A 26,378-nucleotide genomic window follows, 5' to 3' on the forward strand; every position below is an offset into this window, starting at 1 on the left:
TGCAGAGTAATAACTCTTTTCATGAGGTGTGTCTCCGGGACCAGCAGGCAGGGAGACACTTTGCGTTAGCGGGCTGGGCTCCCAGGTGAGCTGCTGTCCCTGCACGACAAATGAACTTGAAATTCAGAGCCGGCAGGTCACTTGCCTGAGGGCACACAGTGCAAGTCCCTCCTTCACACAGGCTGTCATAAAGTCAAGGTTGCGGGGCGATGGGGCACAAGGGGGCGAGCGAGGATGGGGTGGTGGGCCCTCCCGCACTGAGCTCCATTAACGGGACCCTGTGCCCACAGGATGTTGTCCAGCCTCAGCGAATGGTTTTGGCAGGAGAGGCTGTGGCTGCCACCCAACAACACGTGGGCTGCCCTAGAGGACCGGGATGGCCTGGTCTATCCTCATGCCCGGGACTTGCTGGCAGCCCTGCCCGTGGCGCTGGTCCTGGTGGTCATGCGCTTGGCCTTTGAGAGGTGAGTTTATGCCTCGTGGTGGTGCCTGGCCCTGTTGTCCTCCCCTGTGCACAGTGCTCACCCTGGCCAACTGTCCTGTGTTGTTTCGTCCTCATGTGTCCTGGATAGAGCCTGGCTTGGAGCCGGCATGCCTTTCCTGGCACCCCCCTTGCCCCCAGCTGCTACCACCCACACTCTTCCAGCCTCTGAGGGCTGGTTCCCTGTCACCATGGCTGCTGCTCGGGTCTGGAGGCACCTGCGTCTTTGGCAAACCTGGGGGGCGGGGGGTGGGGGAGTGGGCCTGGAGGGCACGTTCTTTCTTTGCTGACCACATAAGGGTCTGCAGAGGCCAGTCAGTGAGCAAAGAAACTTTTTTTTTTTTAAAGATTTTGTTTATTAATTTGAGAGAAAGAGGGCACAAGGTGGGGGGGGGGTCGAGCAGGGGGCTAGGGTATAGGAAGAAGCAGAGACTCCCCACTGAGCAGGAAGCCTGATGCAGTTGGGGGAGGGGGGCAGCACCATCCCAGGACCCTGAGATCATGACCTGAGCTGAAGGCAGATGCTTAACTGCTTACCCAGCTGAGCCACCCAGACTTGCCTCTTGCCCACTCCCTCCTGCCTCTCTCCTATGGGCAAGGTGACCCTCAACCCCTCCTTCCTGGCTCCTAAGGCTTCCCTCCTCCCTTTGTAGCAAAGGAAGGAGCAAAAAGCACTGGCTTCCCCTTTTGTGCCCTAAACCACCCCACCCCACCCCCGTCCGTCCCCACCCCCAGTCTCTTGCAGCCTGCTGGTGCCCACGCCCCTGAGTGTTCGCCACCCGCCCACCCTCCCCACCCCACAGGTTCCCAGCAACCTGGTTCCCAAACTCTGTAGATTTTCAGTCATTTCTCATGGGACCCAGACACTGCTTCAAACCGAGTCTCTTCCTCTTTCCCTGGCTGTCTGTCTCCTGGGTGTGGGCATCTCTCTGGGGTCCCTTTCCTGGGTCCCAGGTAGCCCCACCCTTCCCACCAACTCGTAGTTACAGTTTTCAGACCTGTTCTTCCAGGCCCCTTTGCTGCCGGCACCCCCAAGATCCACTGCCTCCCCAAGATTCCCTCTCCGGCCTCCCTCCCCACGCCCTGCCCTCTGCAGGTCCACTACTTCCTATGTGGCCACCCGGCCTTTGCCCTCACTCTTCTGCAGTCCCTTCAAAGCTGGGTTGCAGAAATGCCCACCAGGCCCCTCCGCCATCCCTCCCCCCACCCTCCAGAGCCCTTATCCCCCTTCAGCCCCCTCCACCCCCCGGATCCCTCCTCCCCCCGCTTTGGGTCCCTGGCTTTGCCCTCCCCTGATGACAGGGACTCGGGAGCATTCTACCTCTTGCTTTGTCTCTCCAGACCAGGCTTCCTGGATACAGGCTGGACCCCAGGAGACCCAGGGAATACCCACAGAGGTTGTATTTATGTAACAGATACCCTCTGAGCGCCTACTGTGTGCCCACCATTGCTCTGAGCAGCTTATGCATCCTAAGGGAGCCCTTAGCACAACCCCGTGAGGCAGCACTATTGCTGTCCCCATTTTACAGAATAGGAAATGGAGGCACAGAGGTTGAGGGACCAGCCTGTGGTCACCCAGAGGGAGAGTCATCTGGGACTGAGTGAGGCCTTTGCCTAAGGGGTTCTAAGAGGCTCAAGTCAGCGGGGCTCCCCACCTTTCCTGCAGGGCAGGGACGACAGCAGACCTGCCCCAATTCACTACTGGAGCCTGGAGTGAGCGGTTGTTTATTTAACTGATGGCCTCATCAGATGTAGGTGGGGTGTGTTCACATCCCAGACGTGTCCTTTTAAAGGGCCAAGGGGATGGGATAGCTTTGGTGAAGTTTGGATTATAGGGCAGGTTCAGTGGGGGTAGGGTCGGGAGCCAAGAAAGAATTCTTGAGACCTCTTTAGTGCAAAATGGTGGTTTATTAAAGCTCCCGGGACACACCCTGTGGGCGGAAAGCTGCTGCACTGGGGTTGTGAGGCATTAGGTACCAGGGGTTAGGGGAGGTAAGGAACGAGGAGGTTTCAAAAGAGCTTTCCTATGCTAAAAAGGACCTTCGAGATACCAGAGGCCTTGCCATTGTCAGGTTCAGGGTGTTTTTCCCCTCTAGCAAGGCTTTACCATTAAGATAGTTGGGAGATTCTTGGAAGAATGGCACACACGCATCCCACCCAGGACTGGGGGTGGGGGGAGGTCGCAGGGTGACAGCTTCTGCTTTGTCCTCAGCCGGCCTTCTGTCCCCTCATCAGCTTTTCCAAGGTCGAAGGCAGAGGTTTTCGCCATTTTTAAAGTCAATGCTGGGCCCATCTGCTCCTCCCTGGCCGGGCAGCCCTGGGCATCGCTCTGACCTGTCTGAGCCCCCCGTTTGCCCATCAGGACAGTGGGGACTCTGACAGTAGAGTCAGATGAGCCCGCAGCTGATGCAGATTTGTACCCATGCTCGGCACTCAAGAAATGACAGTCCCCTCCTCCCCCACATCTTGTCACTGTTGCATCTGGAAGGAGTTCCTTGCTGAGCTGCCCTGAGTCTCAGTTTCCCCAAATGCAGGGTGATGGTTGGTGGGTATGAACTGCCAGGGGGACCCCCCCCTTGTGGGACGTGTGGTGATGGGCCAGGGACCAGGCCCCTCTGCTTGTCTACACCGTTCCTGCCTGTGGGGACCCCTGAGCCTGGCAGGGGACAGACAGGGACCCAGACCATGAGACAGGCAGTGAGGAGGCCCTTCTTCCTGATGAGGACTGTGTGAAGCTACCTGAGACCCCGCAAGTTAACCTTCACACCCCCACCCTGAAGACTGGCCACCCAACTGCCTTTTCTTAGGTTTGGTCCCAGTGCAGTGGCTGGGCTACCCCTCGGAGCTCCCAGCATGTGACCCGGCCCCTCTGAGCCTCAGTTTCCCCACCTGGCTTGACAGGCTCTGTCTCCCCTGCACCCAGATTTGTTGGCCTGCCCCTGGGCCGGCTGCTCGGTGTGCATGATCAGACCAGGAGGCCGGCGAAGCCCAATGCCACTCTGGAGAAGTACTTCCTCACAGAAGGGTGGAAACCCAAGGAGGTGAGAGCCCCCCTTTGCCCCCCTCCATCTCCTTCGGCCAGCACAGGCCCCCTTGTGGGCGGGGCCTGGGGAATGGGATGTGGCCCTATTGCCAGGAACAGGGAAGTCCAGGGCAGCCTCAGCACACCCACAGTGCTCCTACCCCCAGGCCACCAGCCAGCCCCCCTGTCCCAGTGGGCAGATCCTGTGACTGGGGGGCTGGGGGTGGGGGCGTGGGGGGGGCTGGTCTCTCCTGAGCTGGTGAGGAGAGGAAGACCTGACTGATGGGGTTGGGGGGAGACCACCACAGGCCTGTGACACCTCCCCATTCCCATCTGTACTGTGCTCTGGCTGTCTGTGTGCAGGACCTTCCTCCCTCCCTGGTCACCCTCTCTCTACAGGTAGGGGTGGGAGGCGAGGTCTCAACTCCCTGCCTGGGGTGGGGGTAAGACCGGACTTTTCTGGAAGGGTAGAGGAAAACCTGTGCTCCACCACTGCCCCCTTTCTTAGTCCCGGTCCCTATCAGCCACCTGTCTCTCCTGTGAGCAGGGCTGTCTTGCATACGGCCTGTTTTGGGGGGCCGCCTCCATGTCTACGGGCAGACAATCCTATAGGCAAGGTCTGGGGTAGCAGGGGAAGGGGAAACATGGCCGGGTCTCATCTGTCCTGGGACAGGGACAGGAAGGAAGCCACCTCTGTGACCTCCCCAAATCGCCCCTCCCCAGCACCAGATGGCCGTCCTCGCGGTCCAGTGTGGCCTCACGCTGCCACAGATCCAGCGCTGGTTCCGGAGGCGCCGGAACCAGGACCGGCCCTCCCTGACCAAGAAGTTCTGCGAGGCCAGGTGAGCCTGGGGCTGGGGGGAAGTGGGGGGCGCTGGGGGTGCAGGGGGAAGCGGGCGCCTCCGGTGGCAGCCTCACGGGCTCCCTCCCCACCTGCAGCTGGAGGTTCAGCTTCTACTTCTGCTCCTTCTTCGGAGGCTTGTCAGTCCTCTACCACGTGAGTGTACCGATGCCCTGGGCCCGGACTGGGGGGTGGAGAGGTACGGGCAGAGGGGGGAGCCCGTGCAAAAGCACAGGGCGGGGAGAGCACTGGGAGCGGGCGTGGCGGACATCCACGTGCCCAGGAGGACATGCCGTGCCCGAGAACTGGGGGTCCTGAATGAGAGCAGCCCTGGGGAAACCCCCCCCCCCGCCACCCATCCCGGGGGTAGAGGGCTGGGCAACCTCTGACTTCTGGGCAGCCTCAGACTCTGTGTCCCTGCAGGAGTCATGGCTGTGGGCACCGGTCATGTGCTGGGACAATTACCCAAATCAGGTGAGTGGCAGGGAGAGCCCGGAGGCTGGTGGGGGCTTGGGGTGGTCAGAGTTCCTTCAGCCACAGCCAGGAGAGCCAAACCCAGACATGACACGACTCCCCTCCAGGTTCCGTTCTCTATTTTTGCCTCCCCTGTGGAATGGATAGGGGCCAGACTCCGGGAAACGGGGAGCAGAAGCTGCCGCAAAACCACTGCCCTTGCCTACCTCTGGTGACAGGGATCTTACTCCTCCTTCACTCATTGGGATTCAAGGGTCCTGGTTCTGAGCAATTGAGGAGGGCCCTGGGGAGCCTCCCTGCCCCTGGGGAGCCTCCACCCCCAACAGCTAACCTTGGCCCACGCCCCTGCAGCCCCTGCAACCAGCCCTGTACTATTGGTACCTCCTGGAGCTGAGTTTCTACGTCTCACTGCTGATCACGCTGCCCTTTGATGTCAGACGCAAGGTGAGGCCTGGCTGGGAAGTGATGCGGGAAGAGGGGAAACGGACCCAGTCTTGCATAGGGTGGGATGGTCTCACCGCCTACCCTGAGACCCCCTGGTGCCTCAGGTGGGAGACCCAGAGTCCACAAGGTACAGACGCCAGGGGCGCCTGGGTGGCTCAGTCTTTACACGTCCGTCTGCGGCTTAGGTCATGATCCCAGGATCCTGGGATCGAGCCCCGCATCAGGCTCCCTGCTCTTTGGGGGGCCTGCTTCTCCCTCTCCCATTCCCCCTGCTTGTGTTCCCTCTCTCCCTGTGTCTTTCTGTCAAATAAATAAATAAAAGTTTTTTTTAAAAAAGGACAGACGCAGCCAACCAGCTCCCTGTGAGGGCCTCCACCCATCCTGGCAGGGTGTCCCCCCAGACCAGCCAGCCTCATCCCTGCTGTGACCCACTGTCTCCCGCAGGATTTCAAGGAGCAGGTGACACACCACTTCGTGACCATCCTGCTGATCTCGTTCTCCTACAGCTCAAACCTGCTGCGCATCGGCTCCCTCGTGCTGCTGCTGCACGACGCCTCTGACTACCTCCTGGAGGTGGACCTGGCCCAGCCCGACCCTCCCCCATCAACACCCACCCCCAACACCCTAGCCCTTCGTGAGGCCACGCCCCTGGCCACGAGGCCACGCCCCCTCGTGGCTTGCCCGGGGGGTGGGGGGTGGGGGGGTAGAAATGAAGGTTCTCACGCTCCTGGAGAGCCACACTACACCTTTCTACACAGTTCCTGGAGAGGAGGCCCTGCCCTTTCCCAGTGCCCTACTTCTCACCTACTTCCCTGTCCCCACCATTGGCCTGAGGCCGGTTCTCTCTGTTGCCCTCCGCAGGCTGGCAAGATGTTCAATTACACGCACTGGCGGAAAGTGTGCGACACCCTCTTCATCATCTTCTCCTTGGTCTTCTTCTATACTCGCCTTGTGCTCTTCCCTACGCAGTGAGCACACCGTTGGGGGAACAGGGAGGGAGGGCATGTCTGAGATCCAGGCCTGCCTCCCTCTGGGTTTCCTGACCCATGGACTTGGGGGTGTTGGCTGGGTGGCTTCCAGGAGAAGGCAAGGAAAGGTGTTCCTGGAACCTGGCACAGCATGTGCAAAGACCCCGTGGTAGGAGAGACAGAAGTCTGGACTCAGTCATTCCCCCCTGTGCCTGGAACATGGAGCAGGAGGCAGGGTTGGGCACCCACTCACTAAAGTCTGCCCAGTCTATTTGCTGATGAGGGAGCAAGGTGAAGATACCTGCTCAGGTGGGGCTAATGTGGGGGGTGGGGTGGGGTGGGGGGGACTATAGTAAATAAGGCAAACAAGTAGAATCTAAAGCATGAGAGAATGACGTGCTAAAGAGAAAATGAGGTTGAGAAGGGCACAGGGAGTGTGTTGGTAGTTGGAATTAGGCTGGTCAGGGAAGAGGCAGCATTCATACAGAAAGACTGGAGGGAGAGAACTTAAGACCGATCGTATGGGAAGAGTGGTCCAAGCAGCAGGCATAGCATGTGCAAAGGCCCCGGGGCAGAACTGGGCCTGGTGTGGAAGTATGGCAAGGAGGCCCCTGTGGGTGGAGCAGAGTGAGTGAGGAGGAGAGAGGGAAGAGGGGACGGGGCAGGTCATTTGGGGCTTTGGGGGTCTCAGGGAGGACTTGGGCTTTTACCCCAATGACAAGGGAGCCCTGGAGGTTTGTGGGCAGAGGAGGGACATACCCACAGGCTCACAGTCGCCCTCTGCTGGCTGCTGGGGAATAGCTGATGAGAGGCCTGAGCAGGAACTGTGGGGGCCCAGGGAGGTCCAGCGGAGGGGACTGTGCTGGCCCAGGTGAGCCATGGTGGGGCTGGACCAGTGCAGGTGACAGAGGTGGGTACAGTCAGAGTCACTCGAGGCTCATGAAATGGGTATGAGGTCGGAGTTGCTGCTTGAGGAACAGGTACGCAGCTCTGGCTGTGCTGGTTTGCAGGGTCTGTGGGGGGACTTAGAAATGTCATGGAGGAGGCATGAGCACACCATCCTGGGGTTCTGGACAGAGATGTACATGTCCAGAGTTTGTAGCCACAAGACTGGAGGAGGTCACTGTGTGACCTGGAGTATTTGCAGGTCAGGGGAGCCTGTGGAGGAAACAGAGGAGTGTGGGTCCCTGAAGGCCCAGGAAGGGAGAGCCAGCTGCCCGAGCAAGGCTGGCTCTTGGTGACCCCATAGCCAAGCCAGGGGGCAGGGCAGAGTAGAAGCTCACTGCCTGGGGGGCTGGGGGGGGAGCAGCTGGGCCACTAAGCATCCCCTTGGGGTTCATGTGCATTCTGACAAGTTAATATGACCAGGCAGGAAGGGCACTTAAACGCCCAGCTAAAGAGCATCGCTATCGCTTGGGGGGGCGGGCAGCAGAGGGAGCCATGGAAGGTTGTAGAGCAAGGAGGGTCACACAAGTTAGAGGTCCCAAGGACTGGGGGCCGTGGTGGCGGCTGAAGCCCGTCTCCCTGCTCCCCTGCTGTAGGATCCTCTATACCACCTACTACGAGTCCATCGCCAAGGGGGGCCCGTTCTTTGGCTACTACTTCTTCAACGTCCTCCTGCTGATGCTGCAGCTGCTGCACGTGTTCTGGTCCTGCCTCATCCTCCGCATGATCTACAGCTTCATGAAGAAAGGCTGGGTAGGGACGGGGTAGGGAGGGATGGGCGGGAGCTGGGGGCGGCCTGCGGGTGCCTCCCTGCAGCCCCCGGCCCAAGCCTCATGCCCCGCCCCACCCCCCAGATGGAGAAGGATGTGCGCAGCGATGTGGAGGAGTCCGATTCGAGCGACGGGGAGGCGGTCCCAGAGCACCTGCCGCTGAAGAATGGCGCGGCTGCCAGGCCCGGGGCGGCCCCGACCGATGGCCCTCGGAGCAGGACGGCTGGGCGGCTGGCCAACGGGCACACGCCGGCCACATAGCTCGCAGAGGCCCAGCCTTAAGGGCCGCCCCCAGTGCCCCATAGCTGGGATTTGGCTGGGGGCTGCTGGACTGGTGGCCCTGGGGCCAGCTCTGGAGATTGGGATGGCCCTCCCCCACCTGGGGGGGGGGGTGAGGGCTAATGATCTGTCTCCAGCCCCTTCCTTCTGCCTGCCCTTCCCTTCCCTTCCCTTGGGCAACTGGACACAGCTGGGAAGGGTGGGCAGCCGGTGGAGGCTACAGCCCGCCAGGGCCAGCTCCAGGCTAAAAGGGGCCCAATAAAACTTGAATGGAGCCAGCTTCTCTGAGAGCTTATGTCCCTGTTAAGAGTCCCTGGTCCAAAAAAAAAAAAAAGAGTCCCTGGTCCATCCCCAAAGGCCCCAAGGGGACTCTAATTACCCTACTGATGAGACACCTTCACCCCAAAACACACGCCCACCCCCAGGGGACTCAGCAAGCAGTGCGTGGGGACACCCCCCACCCTAGGTGAGTCCCTGGCTCCCAGCCAACACTGTAGCCAAGGCACCTCCTAACACCACAGGGCAGCCCTCTGCCTACCGCTCACAGCCCCAGCTTACAGGTGAGAAGGTACTGGGCTCATGCAAGTGAGAGGCTGGGTGGCCCCTGCTCAAGGCTGGCAGAGTTCCAGGGCCTTCCTGGGGACGGTGAAATCAGGCCCAGGGGCTGAGGTCCTGTGGACTTCCCCAGGTTCAGCCTGGGTAAGGTCGCCCCCTCTGCAGGAGCTCTGCGGGAAAGGAAGGCATTGAGGGTCCAGGAATCATGCAACAGCCCCACATCCCACCCAAGGCCACTGAAGAGGAGGCCTGGGAGCCAGAGGTGGCAGAGGACAGGGACCCTGGGGAGAGGAAGTGTGTTAGAGGACATCATTGAGGGTGAGAAAGAAAGGACAGTAGAGGAGCAGAGGTGGGGGAGGAAGAGGAAGGCGAGGAGGGTGGGGGGAGCAGGAAAAGACGGGGACAGGAAGTGGGAAAGGCAAAGGGGAGGAGAAAGGCCCTGCTTTGTGGCCCCTGGGAGAGACACCAGGAAGAGGGACTGGCAGGACAGGGAAAGGGAAGCAAGAGGAGCTGCAGGCAGCGTGGGTGCAGGCGAGCCCCCAGGAGGAAGGAAAGGAGAGACCCTGAGGGCTCAGCCAGGGTGAGTGGGGCTGGGGACCGGGAGCTGGAGGCTGAGACGTTCACAAGGAGATGGAAAGACCTGGAGGGAAGAGAAAGGAGAGCACAAGGACCAGAGCAGGTATTACCAGAAAGGAAGGTGGAAAGTGAAATACTGTGAGAAAGAGAAGCGGGGCGCCTGGGTGGCTCAGTTGGTGAAGTGTCCTGGGATCAAGTCCTGTGTTGGGCTCCCTGCTCAGTGGGGAGCCTGTTTCTCCCTCTCCTGCTCCTCCTGCTTGTGCTCTCCCTCTCTCTGCCAAACAAATAAATAAAATTTTTTTTTTAAAGAGAGAGAAGCAATGTCAATTATCCCTTTTTTTTTTTTTAAGATTGGTTTATTTATTTACTTGACAGAGAGATCACAAGTAGGCAGAGCAGCAGGCAGAGGGTGGGTGGGGAAGCAGACTCCCTGCTGAGCAGAGAGCCCGATGCAGGGCTCGATCCCAGGACCCTGGGATCATGACCTGAGCCGAAGGCCGAGGCTTTAACCCACTGAGCCACCCAGGCGCCCCTATCCCTCTGTTTTTAAACATCTGTGAAGAGAGCTGATCTGAAAGGAGGAGGAGGGAGGAAGGAGGCGAGCAGGTGATCCACAGGAACGGGGCAAATGGAAAGGTGCTCAAGCTCACTCAGCACAAGCTGGGAGAGGGGCAGGGGGCAGCTGAAGACTGCAGTGAAATCCCCTTCTCACCAGCTGTCCTGGTACAAACCCTGTTTGCACCCCCTGTTGGGACTGGCAGGGAAAAGGGACCGATCCTGGCAGGCCCCCTGAGGAAAGAACTAGAAGTACAAATGCCTTTCCTCCTCGTCCCTAAAGACACATCCAGATGTTCTCAAGACACTCTCAAATGAGCACGAAATGACAGAAAACAGAACCAGAAGACACGGACATTTATAGCAGAGAAAACAGTCAAGACCGATAAACGTAAGACGGATTCAGTCTCAATGATCAGGGACATGCAAAGGAAGACTAGCCGATACCATTTCAGACCCATTCAACTGGCAGAAAGAAAATGGACAAAGCCAGTGCTGGAGGAGACCGGGATCAGGAATCTCCATCTGTTACAGCAGGAAACGTGAGTTGGTATAATCGTTTTTGGAAAACCATTCAGCATCATGTAAAATTGTGGACCATTGGACAAAGTTCGATGCAACAAAGGAGATGATGTACACTTGAGGCCCGAACATCTGTTCAGTAGGGCTGGTTCTTTAGGAAACAGGAAATAGAAAGTCAGAGTCGTGATGTTACCTTTGACCTTGGGGGGCAGGAGGATGCGGTTTAAGTAGATAGACCTACAGCCACTGTTTCAGCCTTCAGAGATGTGAAGCATGGTGAGAGACACTCATATTAATAAGTGTCAGTTGAAAGGGACGTGTGAAAAGACAGCCCACAGAGTGGAAGGACATATTTGCAAACCACAGATCTGTAAAGGGCCTAGTCCCCAGAATATATAAAGAAGTCCTGAAACACTACAGCAGCAAGAAACAAAAGGTGAGCAATGGACTTGATTTTTTTTTTTAAGAGGTTATTTATTTTTTGACGGAGAGACAGCGAGAGAGGGAACACAAGCAGGGCAAGTGGGAGAGGGAGAGGAAGGCTTCCCGCTGGGCAGGGAGCCTGATGTGGGGCTCAATCCCTGGATCCTGGGATCGTGACCTGAGCTGAAGGCAGACGCTTAACCCACTGAGCCCCCCAGGGACCCCAAACTGACATTTCTTCAAAAAAGATAACCAAGATGAATAACCAAAAAGCCCATGAGAAAAGGTTCAGCATTGTAAGTCCTAGGGAAATGTAAATGAAAACCACAAGATAGTACTTCACATCCATAAGGATGGATAAAGAAAAAAAAAAACTAAAAAAAACAATGTTAGTAAATATGTGGAGAAAGGAACAACCCACATACTTTGCTGGTAGAAATGTAAAATGGCCAGTCACTGTAGGATGCTGTTTGGCAATTCCTCAAAAAGTTAAACAGAATTACTGCATGACCCAGCAATTCCACTCTGGGTATATACCCCCAGAGAACTGAAAACAGATAAACAATGCTTGTACATGAATGTTCAAAGCAGCACCATTCATGAGCCAAAAGACAGAAACAACCTAACTGTCCATTAGCGGGCACATGGGTAAACAGACTGTTTCCATACCAAGAAATACTGTTCCGCCGGAAAAAGGAAATACTGATTCATGCTATAACATGGATGAACCCTGAAAACATGAAACACACAAAAGAAACCAGACACATTTTATGGTTCCTTTTATATGAAATGCCAAGATTAGCTAAAGCTATAAAAAATAGAATGTAAATTTATGGTTGCCAGTGGCTGGGAGGGAAGGGGGGAATAGGGAATAATTGTTTAGTGGGTAGGGATTCTTTTTTTCTCAGAGTGAGCCTTGCTAAAGAACTCTTGGGGGGGGGGGCTGCCAGATGGCTGTCATGGAGCATGTGACTCCTGATCTTGGGGTAGTGGGTTTGAACCCCATAATGGGTACAGAGATTACTTAAAATTGAAAGAAAGAAAGGAAGGAAGGAAGGAGAGGGGAGGGAAAGGAAAAAAGGAAAGAAAGGAAGTGAAAGGGAAAGGAAAGAATAAAGGAAAGGAGAAAGGAAATGAAAGAAAAGAAAGGAGAGGAAAGGAAAGAAAAGGAGTCCCAAATATCACTGAGTAGAAGAGCCACCCAAAAGAAGAGGTCAAGGGGCACCTGGGTGGCTCAGTGGGTTAAAGCTTCTGCCTTTGGCCCGGGTCGTGGTCCCAGGGTCCTGGGATCAAGCCCCGCATCGGGCTCTCTGCTCAGCAGGGAGCCTGCTTCCTTCTCTCTCTCTGCCCCTCTGCCTACTTGTGATCTCTCTGTCAAGTAAATAAATAAATAAAATCTTCCAAAGGAAAAAAATTTTAAAAAATTTTTAAATCAAATTTTTTAAAAATGCAATTTTGGAATATAATCTTAAAAAGGAAAGAAATTCGGATACATGCAATGACATAGATAAACTGTGAGAACTTATCCTAACTGAAATAAGTCAGACACAGAAAGACAAACACTGTATGAGTCCACTTATGAAGTGTCTAAAGTAGTCACATTCACAGAATCAGAAAGTAGAATGGTGGTTGCCAGGGGCAGGAAGAGGGAAAAATGAAGTAAATTATTTAAGGCGTAGAGAATTTGCTTTGCAGGATGGAAAGAATTCTGGAGATCGGCTGCAATGTGAATACACTTAAACCTACTGAAGTACACACTTGAAGTAGCTACAATAGTAACTTTTCTGTTATGTGTATCTTACTGTACAGTTTGCTTGCTTGGTCAGAGGGAGCGAGCACAAGCACGGGGAGTAGGAGAGGAAGAAGCAGGCTCTCTGCTGAGCAAGGGAACCTGATTTAGAATTCAATCCCAGGACGCTAGGATCATGACCTGAACCAAAGGCAGATGCTTAACCGAGTGAGCCACCCAGGCACCCCGTGTATCTTACCATAATTTAAAAGGGCGGGCGGCGGGGGGGGACTTCTGGGTAGTTCAGTCCTTAAGCATCTGCCTTCGCCTTGGGCTCAGGTCATGATCCCATGATCCTGGGATCGAGCCCCTGCTCTGCGGAAAGCCTGCTTCTCCCTCCCACTCACCCTGCTTGTATTCCCTCTCTCGCTGTCTCTATTTCTGTCAAATAAAATCTTTAAAAGTAAGTAAGTAAGTAAACTAATAAATAAATAAAAGATGGGGAAAAAACATGGGAACGTCGGTAAACTAGGAATAGAGGGGAACTTCCTCATCTTGATAAAGAATATCTACAAAACCCCGCAACTAGCATCCTACTTAATGGGGAGAAGCTCGAAGCTTTCTAAGAACAGGACTACAGCAAATCAGGCTCCCAGTTCTGTGGGAAGTTCTGTTCCCTCTCTCGCTGTCACACTCTCTCTCTCTGTGTCAAATAAATAAAATCTTAAAAAGAAAAAAAGAAAATCCAAAATAATTGACAAAAAAAAGTCCTCCTGGAACTAATAAGCCCTTGGAGTAATGTGGCAAGATACAAGGTCAACGTATAAAAGTCAATCACTTTCCTATGTACCGGCCGTCAAAAAGCAGAATTTGAAATTAAAAGCACAATACCATTTATACTATCACCCCCAAAGTTAAATCCACTGGTATCAATCTAACAAAATACATACTAGTCCTTCATGAGGAAAACTGCACAACTCTGATGAAAGGAACACAAGAACTAAATACACGGGGAGCTATCCATGTTCATGGACAGGAAGGCTCATAGTGTCAACCCATCAGTTCTCGCCAACTTGATGTACAGAAGAAATGCACTTCTGGGGGCGCCTGGGTGGCTCAGTGGGTTAAAGCCTCCGTCTTCAGCTCAGGTCATGACCCCAGGGTCCTAGGATCGAGCCCCGCATCAGGCTCTCTGCTCAGCGGGGAGCCTGCTTCTCTCTCTCCCTCTGCCTCCCCCCACCCCGCTTGTGCTCTCTCTCTCTCTCTCTCTCTCAAAAATGAAATCTTAAAAAATAATAATAACAAATAAATAAAATGAAAAATTCCTGCTCGGAGAGAGACGGCATCAACAGAGTGAGAAGACAGGTACAGACTGGGAGGAAAATGTGCAAAAAACTTATGTGATAAAGAACTCTTCTCTAAAATAAATAAGGAATACTTGGGGCGCCTGGGTAGCTCAATGGGTTAAGCCTCTGCCTTCGGCTCAGGTCATAATCTCGGGGTTCTGGGATCTGGCCCCGCATTGGGCTCCCTGCTCGGCAGGGAGTCTACTTCCCCATCTCTCTCTCTCTGCCTGCCTCTCTGCCTACTTGTGATCTCTGTCTGTCAAGTAAGTAAATAAATATTTTTTATTAAAAATAATAAAGAAAGAAAGTATACTTAAAACTCAACAGTAAGAAGCCAACCACCCAGTTAGAAAATGGGTCAAAGATCTGAACAGACACCTACCTCATCACAGAGAGACAGATGGCGAATGAGCACATGAAGACACATATAGGTCACCTGGGGAACACACCCAAAATGAAGCCATCGTGAGCCACCACAGCACCCCCATGAGAATGCTCCAACGCGGGGCACCCGGCCAGCTCAGTCCATGGAGCATGTGATTCTCGATCTCGGGATTGTGATTTCAAGCCCCACGCTGGATGGAGTAATGCCTTAAAAATAAAATCCTTCGGGTGCCTGGGTGGCTCATCGGGTTAAAGCCTCTGCTCAGGTCATGATCTCAGGGTCCTGGGATCGAGCCCCGCATTGGGCTCTCTGCTCAGCTGGGAGCCTGCTTCCTCCTCTCTCTCTCAGCCTGCCTCTCTGCCTACTTGTAATCTCTGTCAAATAAATAAATAAAATCTTTGAAAATAAAATAAAATCCTTAAAAACAAAACCAAAAAAATAAGAATACCCAAACTCCGGAGCGCTGACAACACAGTTGCTGGCGAGCAAGCCAAGAAACAGGGCTGCCGGTCCCCAGAGAATGATGGCGGCAGGTTCCCTGACTGGACAAAACATACCCGTCTGGTGGGGGTGTCGGCTGTGGGGTAGGCTATGCCTGTAGGTGGGCAGGGAGTATATGGGAGCTCTGTTTTCTGTTCAGTGTTGCTGTGAAGCTAAAACTTCTCTGGAAAAGAAAGTCTATTAATACAATATAAAAAAGCAATCAGCCTCCCTGATGGTCAGGAAAATGCCTATGGAAAGCCCCGTGAGACTTACTTTCCAATGAGGAGGGAGGAAAAAAGGTAAATTCGATAATATCAAATGTTAATGAGATGGCGGGGGGGGGGGATGATGTTTTCCTAGGGGGCAGGGCGCGGAGTGGAAATCGACAAAGGTCATTTTTGAAGACAAGTAGGCACTAACTAAAACAGTTGAAAATATGCTGACCCCACAAGCCTCCACCTCTGTTTCCCAGCATCTCAGACACCTGGGGAATGGCTGAGGCCGTAGGGGCTCCGCAGCTCACAGGAAAAAGGAAAGGTGCCCAACAGGCCAGTACCAGGGAAATATACTAGCAAAATACACATGATCAGTGCAAATTACAGTCGTATCTTCAACCCGGAGACACACCAAAAACATGCTGTTGAGTAAAAGAAAAAAAAAAAAACTTGCTCAAATATGTATAGAATCACATCTACATAAAAATACAAAACATATTATGATTTCATATATATATATATATATATATATATATATATATATATATAAATATAAATATTCTAATGTGGACTAAAGACTACATAGTAGGGGGCGCCTGGGTGGCTCAGTTGGTTAAGTGTCTGCCTTCAGCTCAGGTCATGATCCCAGAGTCCCAGGATCAAGCCCTGAGTTGGGCTCCTTGCTTATCAGGGAGTCTGCTTCTCCTGTACTCTGCCCCCTCCCTCCCCATTCATGTCTCTCTCTCTCTCTCTCAAATAAATAAATAAAATCTTTTTTAAAAATTAAAAAATAATTGGGGTGCCCGGGTGGCTCAGTGGGTTAAGCCTCTGCGTTCAGCTCTGGTCATGATCTCAGGGTCCTGGGATCAAGCCCCACTCGGGCTCTCCATTCAGCAGGGAGCCTGCTTCCCCTTCTCTGTGCCTGCCTCTCTGCCTACTTGTGATCTCTCCCTGTCAAATAAATAAATAAAAATCTTTAAAAAAAAATTTTTTTTAATTAAAAAATAAAAAAAAAATAAAGACTACGTAGTAGCGGGTAATGAAGGTTGGAGACCAGAAGGCAGTTTCATTATAACTTCCTCCTTTTTAAGGATGCATTTATTTATAAATTATTGGTATATTTTTTAAGACTTTAAGTCATCTCTACATCCAGTGTGGGCCTCAACCTTACAACCCAGAGGTCCAGAGTTGCATGCTCTACCAACAGAGCCAGCCGGGCAAGTAAAAATTATTTGCATATTTTTAAACAAATATACACGGAAAATAGTAGAAGCAAATATATCAAAACATCAATGATAATGAATTTGGGGCTGCAGAGACAGCAACGATTATCACTTTCTTTCTCCTGTTAATATTTCCCTGTTTTTCATTTTTGCCAAAACGCCAATAAAACAAAATGGGAGGGGAGAAAGTGTGAGAATGAGCTTTTTAACTGAAAAGTGGGTGTAAGCAGGTGTTCACTTTATAAGTATCCATAATGTTTGCTTGGTGTACCTTTTTATAGATGTCGACTCACAATAAAACAATAAAAAGATTTCGAAAACTGAGTAGGGGTGGGGCAGGGTGCCCAGCTGGCTCAGTGGAAGGAGCGTATGACTTGAACTCTGGATTGTGAGTTTGAGCCCCAACATTGGACACAGAGATTACTTAAACACACACACACACACACACAAAATACTGTGCAGAGAAAGCCGGAAGATTGCAGAGGGGCTGGCTAGAGCAAGCTAGAGTCTCCTTCATACTCCACATCTACGGAAAGGATGGAAAACTTTTTCTTAATATATGTTATTCTATGGAGGTCAAATTCACATAAAATTAATCATTTTATTTTATTTTTTTTTAAAGATTTTATTTATTTATTTATTTGACAGAGATCACAAGTAGACAGAGAGGCAGGCAGAGAGAGAGAGAAGCAGGCTCCCTGCTGAGCAGAGAGCCCGATGCGGGACTCAATCCCAGGACACTGAGATCATGACCTGAGCCGAAGGCAGCGGCTTAACCCACTGAGCCACCCAGGCGCTCCCAAAATTAATCATTTTAAAGTGAACGATTCGGGGTCACCTGGGTGGCTCAGTCGGTTAAGCCTCTGCCTTCGGCTGGGGTCATGATCCCAGGGTCCTGAGATCGAGCCCCACATCAGGCTCCCCACTTCTCCCTCTACCTGGTGCACCCCTGCTCCCCTGTGTCAAATACATAAATAAAATACTTTTAAAAAAATAAATCAAGGGGTGCCTGAGTGGTTCAGTGGGTTAAAGCCTCTGCCTTCGGCTCAGGTCATGATCTCAGGGTCCTGGGATCGAGCCCCGCATCGGGCTCTCTGCTCAGCAGGGAGCCTGCTTCCTCCTCTCTCTCTGCCTGCCTCTCTGCCTACTTGTGATCTCTGTCTGTCAAATAAATAAATAAAATCTTTAAAAAAAATAATAAATCAATAGTTAAAGTGAATGATTCAGTGGCAAGCCACCACCGCCTCTACTGGGGTCCAAGACATTTCCATCCCCGCAAAGGGAAACCTCACCCCCCACTGGTACTCACTCCCGCTCCTCCTTCCTCGAGCCCCTGTCAACCACCCACCTGCCTTCTGTCTCTCTGGGTTTGCCTGTTCCAAGCCACGGAACCATAGCGATGGCATCACAGGATCCATGACCTATCATGTCCGCGCTTCTCACTCAGCCCCATGTTTTGAATGTTCAGTATGTTGTTCATTACCCTTCATTCCTTTTGATGCATGAATGCTAGTCCATGGTCCGGCTAGGTCACATCTGGTTTATCCATTTGCTCACCGACAGACATCCAGGTTGTTTCTTTCGACCATTGTGAACTGCGCTGCTATGATCGTTCGTGTGCAAATCTTTGAAGATCTGTTTCCGGGTCAGGTGTGTTCTTTTTTTTTTTTTTTAAGATTTTATTTATTTATTTGACAGACAGAGATCACAAGTAGGCAGAGAGGCAGGCAGAGAGAGAAGGGGGACGCAGGCTCCCCGCTGAGCAGAGAGCCCGATGTGGGGCTCGATCCCAGGACCCTGAGATCATGACCTGAGCCGAAGGCAGAGGCTTAACCACTGAGCCACTCAGGCGCCCTGTGGGTCAGGTGTGTTCTGATGCTCACTGAGGTCATGCTGCTTACAGCCCATACGTGCTCAAGTGTGCTCCCCGTCGTATCTTCATGTGTTTCTCCTTATAACCTAGGCATGCTGTCCTGTGTATCTGTGTGCTTTCTCTACAGTTCTCCTGTTCTTATTCTAGGTACAAGGTTTTTATCCATTCTTTAGAGGGGCCCACAAGCCCTCTCCAAGATGCTAAAGGCTCACCATTCAAGGCCCACTTCTACCCACCTCTCAGCCTAGACAAGGCTACTCCTTCGGGACGCCTTCTAGGATTGCTCTCATCTCTTCTTTGACTGGCTTCACCCCCCTGATGGATGCAACATCCCATTGCCTGTACCTGAGTCCCCAACCCTGCCCTACCGCTCAACCCTGAGAAGCCTGGCCTCACCCATGCAGACCCTGGATTCACAATCCAGGGCCGGGAGCCCACCAGCCTGGCCGGGATCTCTGAACAGGACTGCAGGCACCAGCCAGGCACTCCCACGGCGGGAGGCTGAGCGCAGCCAGAGAGGGGACCTGGAGGCAGGCCAGCAAGTGCACAATAGAGAAAACCCCACACAAGAAAACAAGGAAATAACACAGATTAAAGCAGGAATCAACCATACAGAAGGCAAAGGAACAAAAACGCCAAGAATAAAAACCAAACCCTGGCTCTTTGGGAAGACTAAGGAGATAAACACTTGGGGAGAATGAGCAGGGGCAAGTGAGGAGAGTTTTAAAAATATATGTGACGTTAAGAGCAACTAACAACCGCCTCGGGCCAGGGACAGAGGAGACCCCCGTGCACCTGCCGGTGGGAGAGCGAATGGGTGCATCTTACCATGCTGGAAAAGAGTACCAGAGGGTCCTCAAAAAACGAAAATGAGAACTACCATCGATCCACTAATTCCATTTCTGGGAATTTACCCAAAGGAAGTAAAACCTGCCATGAAAAGATATCCACAGCCCCGGGTTCTCTGCCACGTGACTCACGAGAGCCGAGACAGGAAAAGAACCTAAGTGTCTATCCATGGATAAAGAAAAGGGATACATACAACATGATACGACTCGCTTCAAGAAAGAAGGAAATCCTGCCATTTTCAACAACATGGACGGACCTTAAGGGCGTTCTGCTCAGTGAGATAAGTCAGAGACAAACACCGCATGACCTCACTTGTGGAATCCAAAAAACCAAAAAAACCCAAAATCGAATTCAGATACAAAGAACAGATTGGTGGCTGTGGGGATGGCGGGTGAGGGGTGGTAAAAACAAAACAGAAGACTGAAACTAAACCAAAGAACTCTAGGGTCGCATGGGTGGCTCACATGGTTAAGCATTTGCCTTCAGTTCAGGTCATGATCCCAGGGTCCTGGGACTGGGCCCCGAGTCCCTCTGCCTGCCACCCACCCTGCTAATGCTTACGCTCTGTCTCTCTCTGTCTCCTCTCAAATGAATAAACAAAATATTTAAAAGCAAAAAACCAGAGAACTATAAGCCAATAAATTTGAAGATCCAGCTGAAATAAATACATTTATGGGAAAACATAAAAAGCAAAAACTCACACCAAGAAGAATCAGAAAACCTAAGTATATCCATAAACGTGACTGATGGAAACAATGGGGAGACAAGGCCCTCCTCCGTAAAGGACAGAACCAAGATTGTTAAACCACAATCAAGTTTTGTTTTTTTTTTTAAAGATTTTATTTATTTATTTGACAGACAGAGATCACAAGTAGGCAGAGAGGCAGGCAGAGAGAGGAGGAAGCAGGCTCCCTGCTGAGCAGAGAGCCCGATGTGGGGCTCGATCCCAGGACCCTGGGATCATGACCTGAGCCGAAGGCAGTGGCTTTAACCCACTGAGCCACCCAGGCGCCCCCACAATCAAGTTTTATCAGCCCTTCAGGTAGCAGATAATTCCCATCTGATGCTGGTTGATATCAGGAATAGGAAAAGGGAGCAAGAGGAGGGGAACAGCTGGTTTCCTTTCCAAGGACGGCATAACATACAACAAGATGCTAAGGGAAAGAAGCCAGACACACACGGTGACATATCGCATGATTCTGTTCATATGACATCTCCACAATGGGCAAATCCATGGAGACACAAGGCAGATCGGTGGTTACCCACGGAAGAGGGAAGGGTGGGGGGTGGGCAGTGCAACTGCTTAATGAGTATGGGGTTTCCTTTTGTGGGGATGGGAACATTCTGGAACCAGAGAGAGGCGGTAGCTGTAAAACACTGTGAACGTACCACTGGTCATTGAATTGTTTGCTTTCAAAGGGTTAATTTTATTTTTCTTTTCTTTATTTATTAGAGAGAGAAAAAGAGAGGGAGCACAAGCAGGGAGGGGCAGAGGGAGAGAGAATATCTCAGGCAGCCTCGGTACTGAGCATGGAGCCCAACGACGCACAGGTCTCAATCTCACAAGCCTGAGGTCATGAACTGGGCCAAAATCAAGAGTCTAGTGCTTGAAGCACCTGCGTGGCTCAGTGGGTTAAAGCCTCTGCTTTCAGCTCCAGTCATGATCCCAGCATCCTGGGATCGAGCCCCACACTGGGCTCTTTGCTCAGCAGGGAGCCTACTTCCCCCACCCCCCTGCCTGCCTCTCTGCCTACTTGTGATCTGTCAAATAAATAAATAAAATCTTAAAAAAAAAAAAAAAAGAGTCCAGTGCTTAACTGACTGAGTCACCCAGGCACCCCTCCAAGGGTTCAATTTCTTATGTAAATTTCACCTCGATAAAAATAAAAACAGGTCAGACCCTGGACCAAGACAGGAAAATTGACACCAATCTTCAGTACTGTCCCTCGAAGCAGAAATCCTAACATACTGCCAACCAAATCTCACCAGCGGGGCAGGCGGCCGGGGTTGGGGGTGGGGGACTTCAGAATTATATCATGACCAAAGGACAATTCAGCCAGAAAAGCTCAGATGAGTTAACCTCAGAAAATCAGGAAATTTAGCTCTGGCAGCTGACGGACTTGTCTCTGATATTGATGCTTGCTTTTGCCACAGCACCATGGGTGGGTGCTCCGAACCCAGACCTGCAGCATGATAGGGCTAGGGCAGACCCAGGGCTGGGGCAGCGCACGCAATGTCCTTGCAAGTCTGTTAGCAAAGCGTTGAGGAAAGGAGAAGCCTGCTTAAGATGAACACTAGCTCAGTTTAAAAGACTTGTCACACTTCTAGTACATGGAAGGAAATAAGGGAGCCTTTCAAAAATAAAAATAAAAAATACGGAAATTCTGACACCTGCTGCCACATGGACAACACCTTGGAGGTCAAAGGAGCCAGGCACAAAGAGCCAAACGCGGCATGATTCCACTGCTGTGAGGTCCCTGGAGGAGTCAAAGTCATAGAGACAGAGAGTAGACAGTGGGAGCCAGGGGCGGGGGTGAGGGGGTGGGGAGGTGGAGTGTAACGGGGACAGCGCTTCAGTTTTGCAAGATGGAGAGCTCTGGAAGCGGATGGTGGTGAGGGCTGCACACCATGCCACTGAAATATGTACCTAGAAATGGTTAAAACGATAAACTTCGTGTCATGTATGCATTTTTTTAAAAGATTTTATTTATTAGAGCAGGCGGGTGCATGGGGGGGAGGGGCAGAGGGAGAGGAACAAACCCCACCTGGGGCTCCATCCCAGCACCCCCAGATCATGACCTGAGCAGGAGCCAGCTTCTTCACCAGACCCCCCCCCCCCATTTATGTTTATTTTACAACAAGGAAAACACAAAGGTGAAGGTCACCTGAAGGGACAGCGAACGAAGAAGGTTAGAGACAAAAGCAAACGCCGGAACCCCGGGGAAGAACTATGGGAAAGAACCAGCAGCAGCACGTGGTGAGGAGACTCCTGGCCGGATGGTGAAGGGAGAGAGCGCCACCTGCAGGTCGCTCGCTGCATTCTCGGGGACGCCGGCGCGCCGCGCACCGCAGCCCCAGCCCATCTGTCCTCCTGCCAACATCGCGCTCCCACCCTTGGGGCAGAACAGAAGCCCCATCCAGGAAACAGACACCAGCAGAAAGACACATCCGTAGTCATCACAGCTGCCAACCTGCACCTAGACCCACAGGCCAGCCTTCCCTCCGGGGCTGTGGGTAAACAACGTGCCCGGAGCCCGGACAAACCCCCCGGGGCCACCAGCTCCCAAACCTTGCCCCCGGGGGGCCACCAGCTCCCAGACAGGCTTGCCTAGGCCAGAAGCCACCCCAGAACCCTCCCTCTGTACCAGATGGTTCCCATCAGCACACAGATAGACTGGGTCATCTTCCACCTTTTTGGGGGGGGGGGTTGGTTTTATCGTTGAGATGAAATCCACATAACATAAAATTAAACTTCAGCAGCAAAGAGTACACTTAAAAGTAAACCTTGGTGGCAGTTAGTGTATCTACAAGGCTATGCAACTGTTGTCTAATTCCGAAACATATCACATGGCAAAGAAGCATTCGAAAAGATGTTCCGCACATCTGTGATCAGGGAATTGCAAATTAAAACAAGATACCGCCACGCACCTACTAAAAACCCAAACTGGGGGACGCCTGGGTGGCTCAGTGGGTTAAAGCCTCTGCCTTCGACTCAGGTCATGATCCCAGGGTCCTGGGATCGAGCCCCACATAGGGCTCCCTGCTGAGCAGGGAAGCTCCCCCCGCACCGCCCTCTCTCTGCCTACTTGTGATCTCTGTGTGTCAAATAAATAAATTCTTTAAACAAACAAACAAACAAACAAATCCCCTCAAACTGGGGATGCCTGAGGGGCTCAGTCAGTTAAGCGTCTGCCTTCAGCTCAGGTCATGATCCCTGGGTGGTGGGACCAAGCCCTACATCAGGCTCCCTGCTCAGCGGGAAGCCTGCATCTCCTTCTCCCTCTGCCTGCCCCTCCCCATGCTTGTATTCCATTAAATAAGTAAAATCTTAAAAAATAGGCAGGCGCAGTTGTGTGCCAGATTGCCAAGATGTCGTTCCCCAAGTACCAACCATCGCCTCCGGCTACCCTACCCTCTACCCTCCACCCGGCCAAATACAATATATCTCCGGAAGCCCGGAAGGCACAAGCCAACCGGTTGGCCGTAAGATCCCAACTTAAATGGGAGTATCTGCTTCAGTACTATGACCCCAAATGCCAAGAGCTCATCGAAGATCCTGTCTTGATTCGTTGCACCTAGGCAAGATCAGCAAACATCTATCTCAATTTCCGACCCACTCCCAAGACTTCGCTCTTAGGAGCTCTGTTTGGAATTGGGCCCCTTTTCTTCTGGTTTTACGTTTTCAAAACTGACAGAGATAAGAAAGAAAAACTTACCCAGGAAGGAAAATTGGATCGAACATGGAACATTTCATATTAAGTCTGGCAGTGATGACTCTGTGTTTTAGATAAATCTATTTTTAAAATAAATCTATTAATCATTTTTTTAAAATCTTAAAAAATAATAATAATAGGGGTGCCTGGGTGGCTCAGTGGGTTAAGCCACAGCCTTCGGCTCAGGTCATGATCTCAGGGTCCTGGGATCGAGCCCCGCATCGGGCTCTCTGCTCAGCGGGGATCCTGCTTCCCCCTTCTCTGCCTGCTGCTCTGCCTACTTGTGATGTCTCTCTCTCTGTCAAATTAATAAGATATTTTTTTTAAAAAAGCTCTTTAAAAATAATAATAATAAATAAAAACAAAAGAACTTTTGAGGTATGACACACTGTTTAGTCTGCTAAGGCGACCATAACAAAACACTCCACACTCTAGGACTCAGTTTTTTTTTTCTTACAGTTCTGGAGACTAGAAGTCCAAGGTCAAGGTGCTAGGAAAGCTGGTTCCCTCTGAGGCCTCCCTCCTCTGCTGGCAGGTGGCCACCTTCTCCCTGTGATTGCATGTGGTCGTCCCTCCGTGTCCACATCCATGAGGCTGCTCTGTGTATCCAAAATTCCTTTGCCCAAAGGACACCCGACATATTGGATCAGGGCCCACTCCAATGGCTTCCTGAATCACCTCCTTAAAGGCCCTGTCACAATTTTAAAAATTAAAAGTAAATAATAGGGGCACCTGGGTGGCTCAGTGGGTTAAAGCCGCTGCCTTCGGCTCAGGTCATGATCCCAGGTCCTGGGTTCGAGCCCCACATCGGGCTTTCTGCTCAGCAGGGAGCCTGCTTCCTCCTCTCTCTCTGCCTGCCTCTCTGCTTACTTGTGATTTCTCTCTGTCAAATAAATAAATAAAATCTTTAAAAAAAAAGTAAATAATAAAGGCCCCATCCCTAAATACAGTCACATTTTGAGGTACAGAAGATTAGGGCTTCTGCACAGAAGTTGGGAGGGGACACGATTCAGCCCATGACATACCCTAGAATACCCTAGAATTTACCTGCTACATTCTGGTTGATTTTAGGATTTTAGGGTATTTAGGATATTTTAGGATATTTGCAGATTTTGTGCCACGAGTACTATGAGGAATTGTAGGGCATTTCAGCCCTCAAGGAGAAACCCCACAGCCTCTAGCTACCTACCCCTATCCCTCTCTCCTCCCCAGACCCCGGCAACCACTCTCTTTCTGCCCCTACCTGGGATATGAACGGGACCATATGATACCCGACCTTCTGCTCCTTTCACTTAGCGTATTTTCAAGGCTCTCCTGTGCTGTAACAGGACTTCACTCCTTTTTACGGCTGAGTAAGACCCATCGTACAGATGGGCCCCATCAGGTTTATCCATTCATCCACTGATGGACCTTTCCACTGGTTCTATATCTGGGCTCTTGGTGACTGGCTGGCTGGGAACATTCATCTACAGCAAATACGTTTTGAATAAATGAAGAAACCTAATCATGTAACCCAAAGAACCCCATCCAAGTGGAAATTTCACACCGTAATGAGAATAGAAGAAAGCATCCAAAAGATTCCTTTCTTCCCCGTTCTGGCTTTTTGTTCCGCATTACAAATTATAACGTAAGTGTGGCTTCAGCACAAAGTGTACCTACACACAGCCGTTACTAAACCAATTTGGCAGAAACAAAACAAATGAAAAAAAACCTTGTCCTGAGCCAGAAGCTTTCAGTTAGATAAATCACTGCCTTAAAGAGGGATTTTTTCGTATTGCAGGAAGACCCTTCAAAGTCTAAGTCAGATCATGCATCTCTCTGCTGAAAACTCCCAGAGGACCCACCATACCTCCCTCACTCTGTGCCTCCCCACCCCCACCCCAGACATCTCTGATATCACCTCTTACCACTGCACCACCCCCTCCACAAGCCTCCTGACTTCCTGTTTCTGGAACGCACTTCTGCCTCAGGGCCTTTGCACTTGCTGTTTGCTCTTCTCAGAATGCTCTCCACCTACATACCCGCACTGTTCACTTTACTTCCTTCATGTCTCCCCTCGAATGTCTCCGTGTTCTGGAAGCCTCTTTTGATTATCAAATAGAAAGACAGTGACCCTTCTTCCCCCAACCCAGCAAGCCCACCCCTCCTCCTTTGGTACTCAGATCCCAGAACTTAGCACCGTCTGACACTGATGTACTGTTTTAGTAGGGTTTAGTAGCTGACCATCTGCTCCATCACGCCACCTCCACTAACTCCTCTCCATGGGGGAAGGGGTCTTGTTCCGTTCAAGGCAAGTCTCCAGCACCTACAACGCCTGCCACCCTGTCGGTGCTCAATGAATATTTGTCCTCCTCCACAAACTAACCTAGAAATGCACTGCAATCCCAAAGCCCCAAGTCGATATTTTCTGAAATGCTACACGCCCGTGAAAAGATTCACACACTACCTGTTAGAGGTGCTGGTTCCAGAACATTACGAGTGTGCTAAATGCCAGGGAATTGTTCTCTTTAAAATGATTAATTTTCTCTTACGTCAATTTCACATCAATAAACAATGGCTTGGTGTAATACTATCACGCTCCTATTAGAATGGCTAAAATTTCAAAGGTTGCCCACGGCAAGCGAAGGGACAAGAATAAATACGTTGCTTGGGGAGAAAAGTAAGAGTGCACCCACTCTGTAAGGCACGTTGGCGTTTCTTTAAAATTAAAAGGGGCACCTGGTTGGCTCAGTCAGTAGCGCTTGTGACTCTTGATCTCAGGGTTGTGAGTTGAAGCCCCGTTTTGGGCATGGAGACTACTTAAAAAAATTAAATTAAATTAAATATATACCTACCATGTGATGCAGCCACTCCACTCCTGGGGTACTTACCCAAAAGGAATAAGAGCACATGAAGAAACTTAGACCTAACTTCATAGCAGGGGCACCTGGGTGGCTCAGTCGTTAAGCCTCTGCCTTTGGCTCAGGTCATGATTCCAGGCTCCGGGG

General features: G+C 51.6%; 1 protein-coding gene and 1 pseudogene across 3 annotated transcripts in view; both read left to right on the forward strand.

The window, feature by feature from the left end:
• The window catches only part of CERS4 (ceramide synthase 4), a 33,147-nt gene extending 24,649 nt beyond the window's left edge, over positions 1-8,498 (forward strand). For 2 of the 3 annotated variants that reach the window (XM_047704809.1, XM_047704801.1), the window contains exons 2-11: positions 291-464; positions 3,383-3,522; positions 4,227-4,345; positions 4,443-4,500; positions 4,768-4,818; positions 5,170-5,262; positions 5,707-5,835; positions 6,124-6,230; positions 7,772-7,928; positions 8,030-8,498. In XM_047704809.1, coding sequence (XP_047560765.1) covers positions 377-464; positions 3,383-3,522; positions 4,227-4,345; positions 4,443-4,500; positions 4,768-4,818; positions 5,170-5,262; positions 5,707-5,835; positions 6,124-6,230; positions 7,772-7,928; positions 8,030-8,206 — 1,119 coding nt within the window. In that variant the 5' untranslated portion in view covers positions 291-376 and the 3' untranslated portion in view covers positions 8,207-8,498. The remainder of the gene's footprint in view (positions 1-290; positions 465-3,382; positions 3,523-4,226; positions 4,346-4,442; positions 4,501-4,767; positions 4,819-5,169; positions 5,263-5,706; positions 5,836-6,123; positions 6,231-7,771; positions 7,929-8,029) is intronic. The other variant, XM_047704791.1, reaches the window with a different exon arrangement.
• A 14,549-nt stretch (positions 8,499-23,047) lies between these two features.
• LOC125092820 (NADH dehydrogenase [ubiquinone] 1 beta subcomplex subunit 4-like) lies at positions 23,048-23,454 on the forward strand (annotated as a pseudogene).
• Positions 23,455-26,378: the final 2,924 nt, after the last annotated feature.

This window comes from Lutra lutra, chromosome 1, assembly GCF_902655055.1.
Source record: "Lutra lutra chromosome 1, mLutLut1.2, whole genome shotgun sequence".
NCBI classification, from domain to species: domain Eukaryota; kingdom Metazoa; phylum Chordata; class Mammalia; order Carnivora; family Mustelidae; genus Lutra; species Lutra lutra.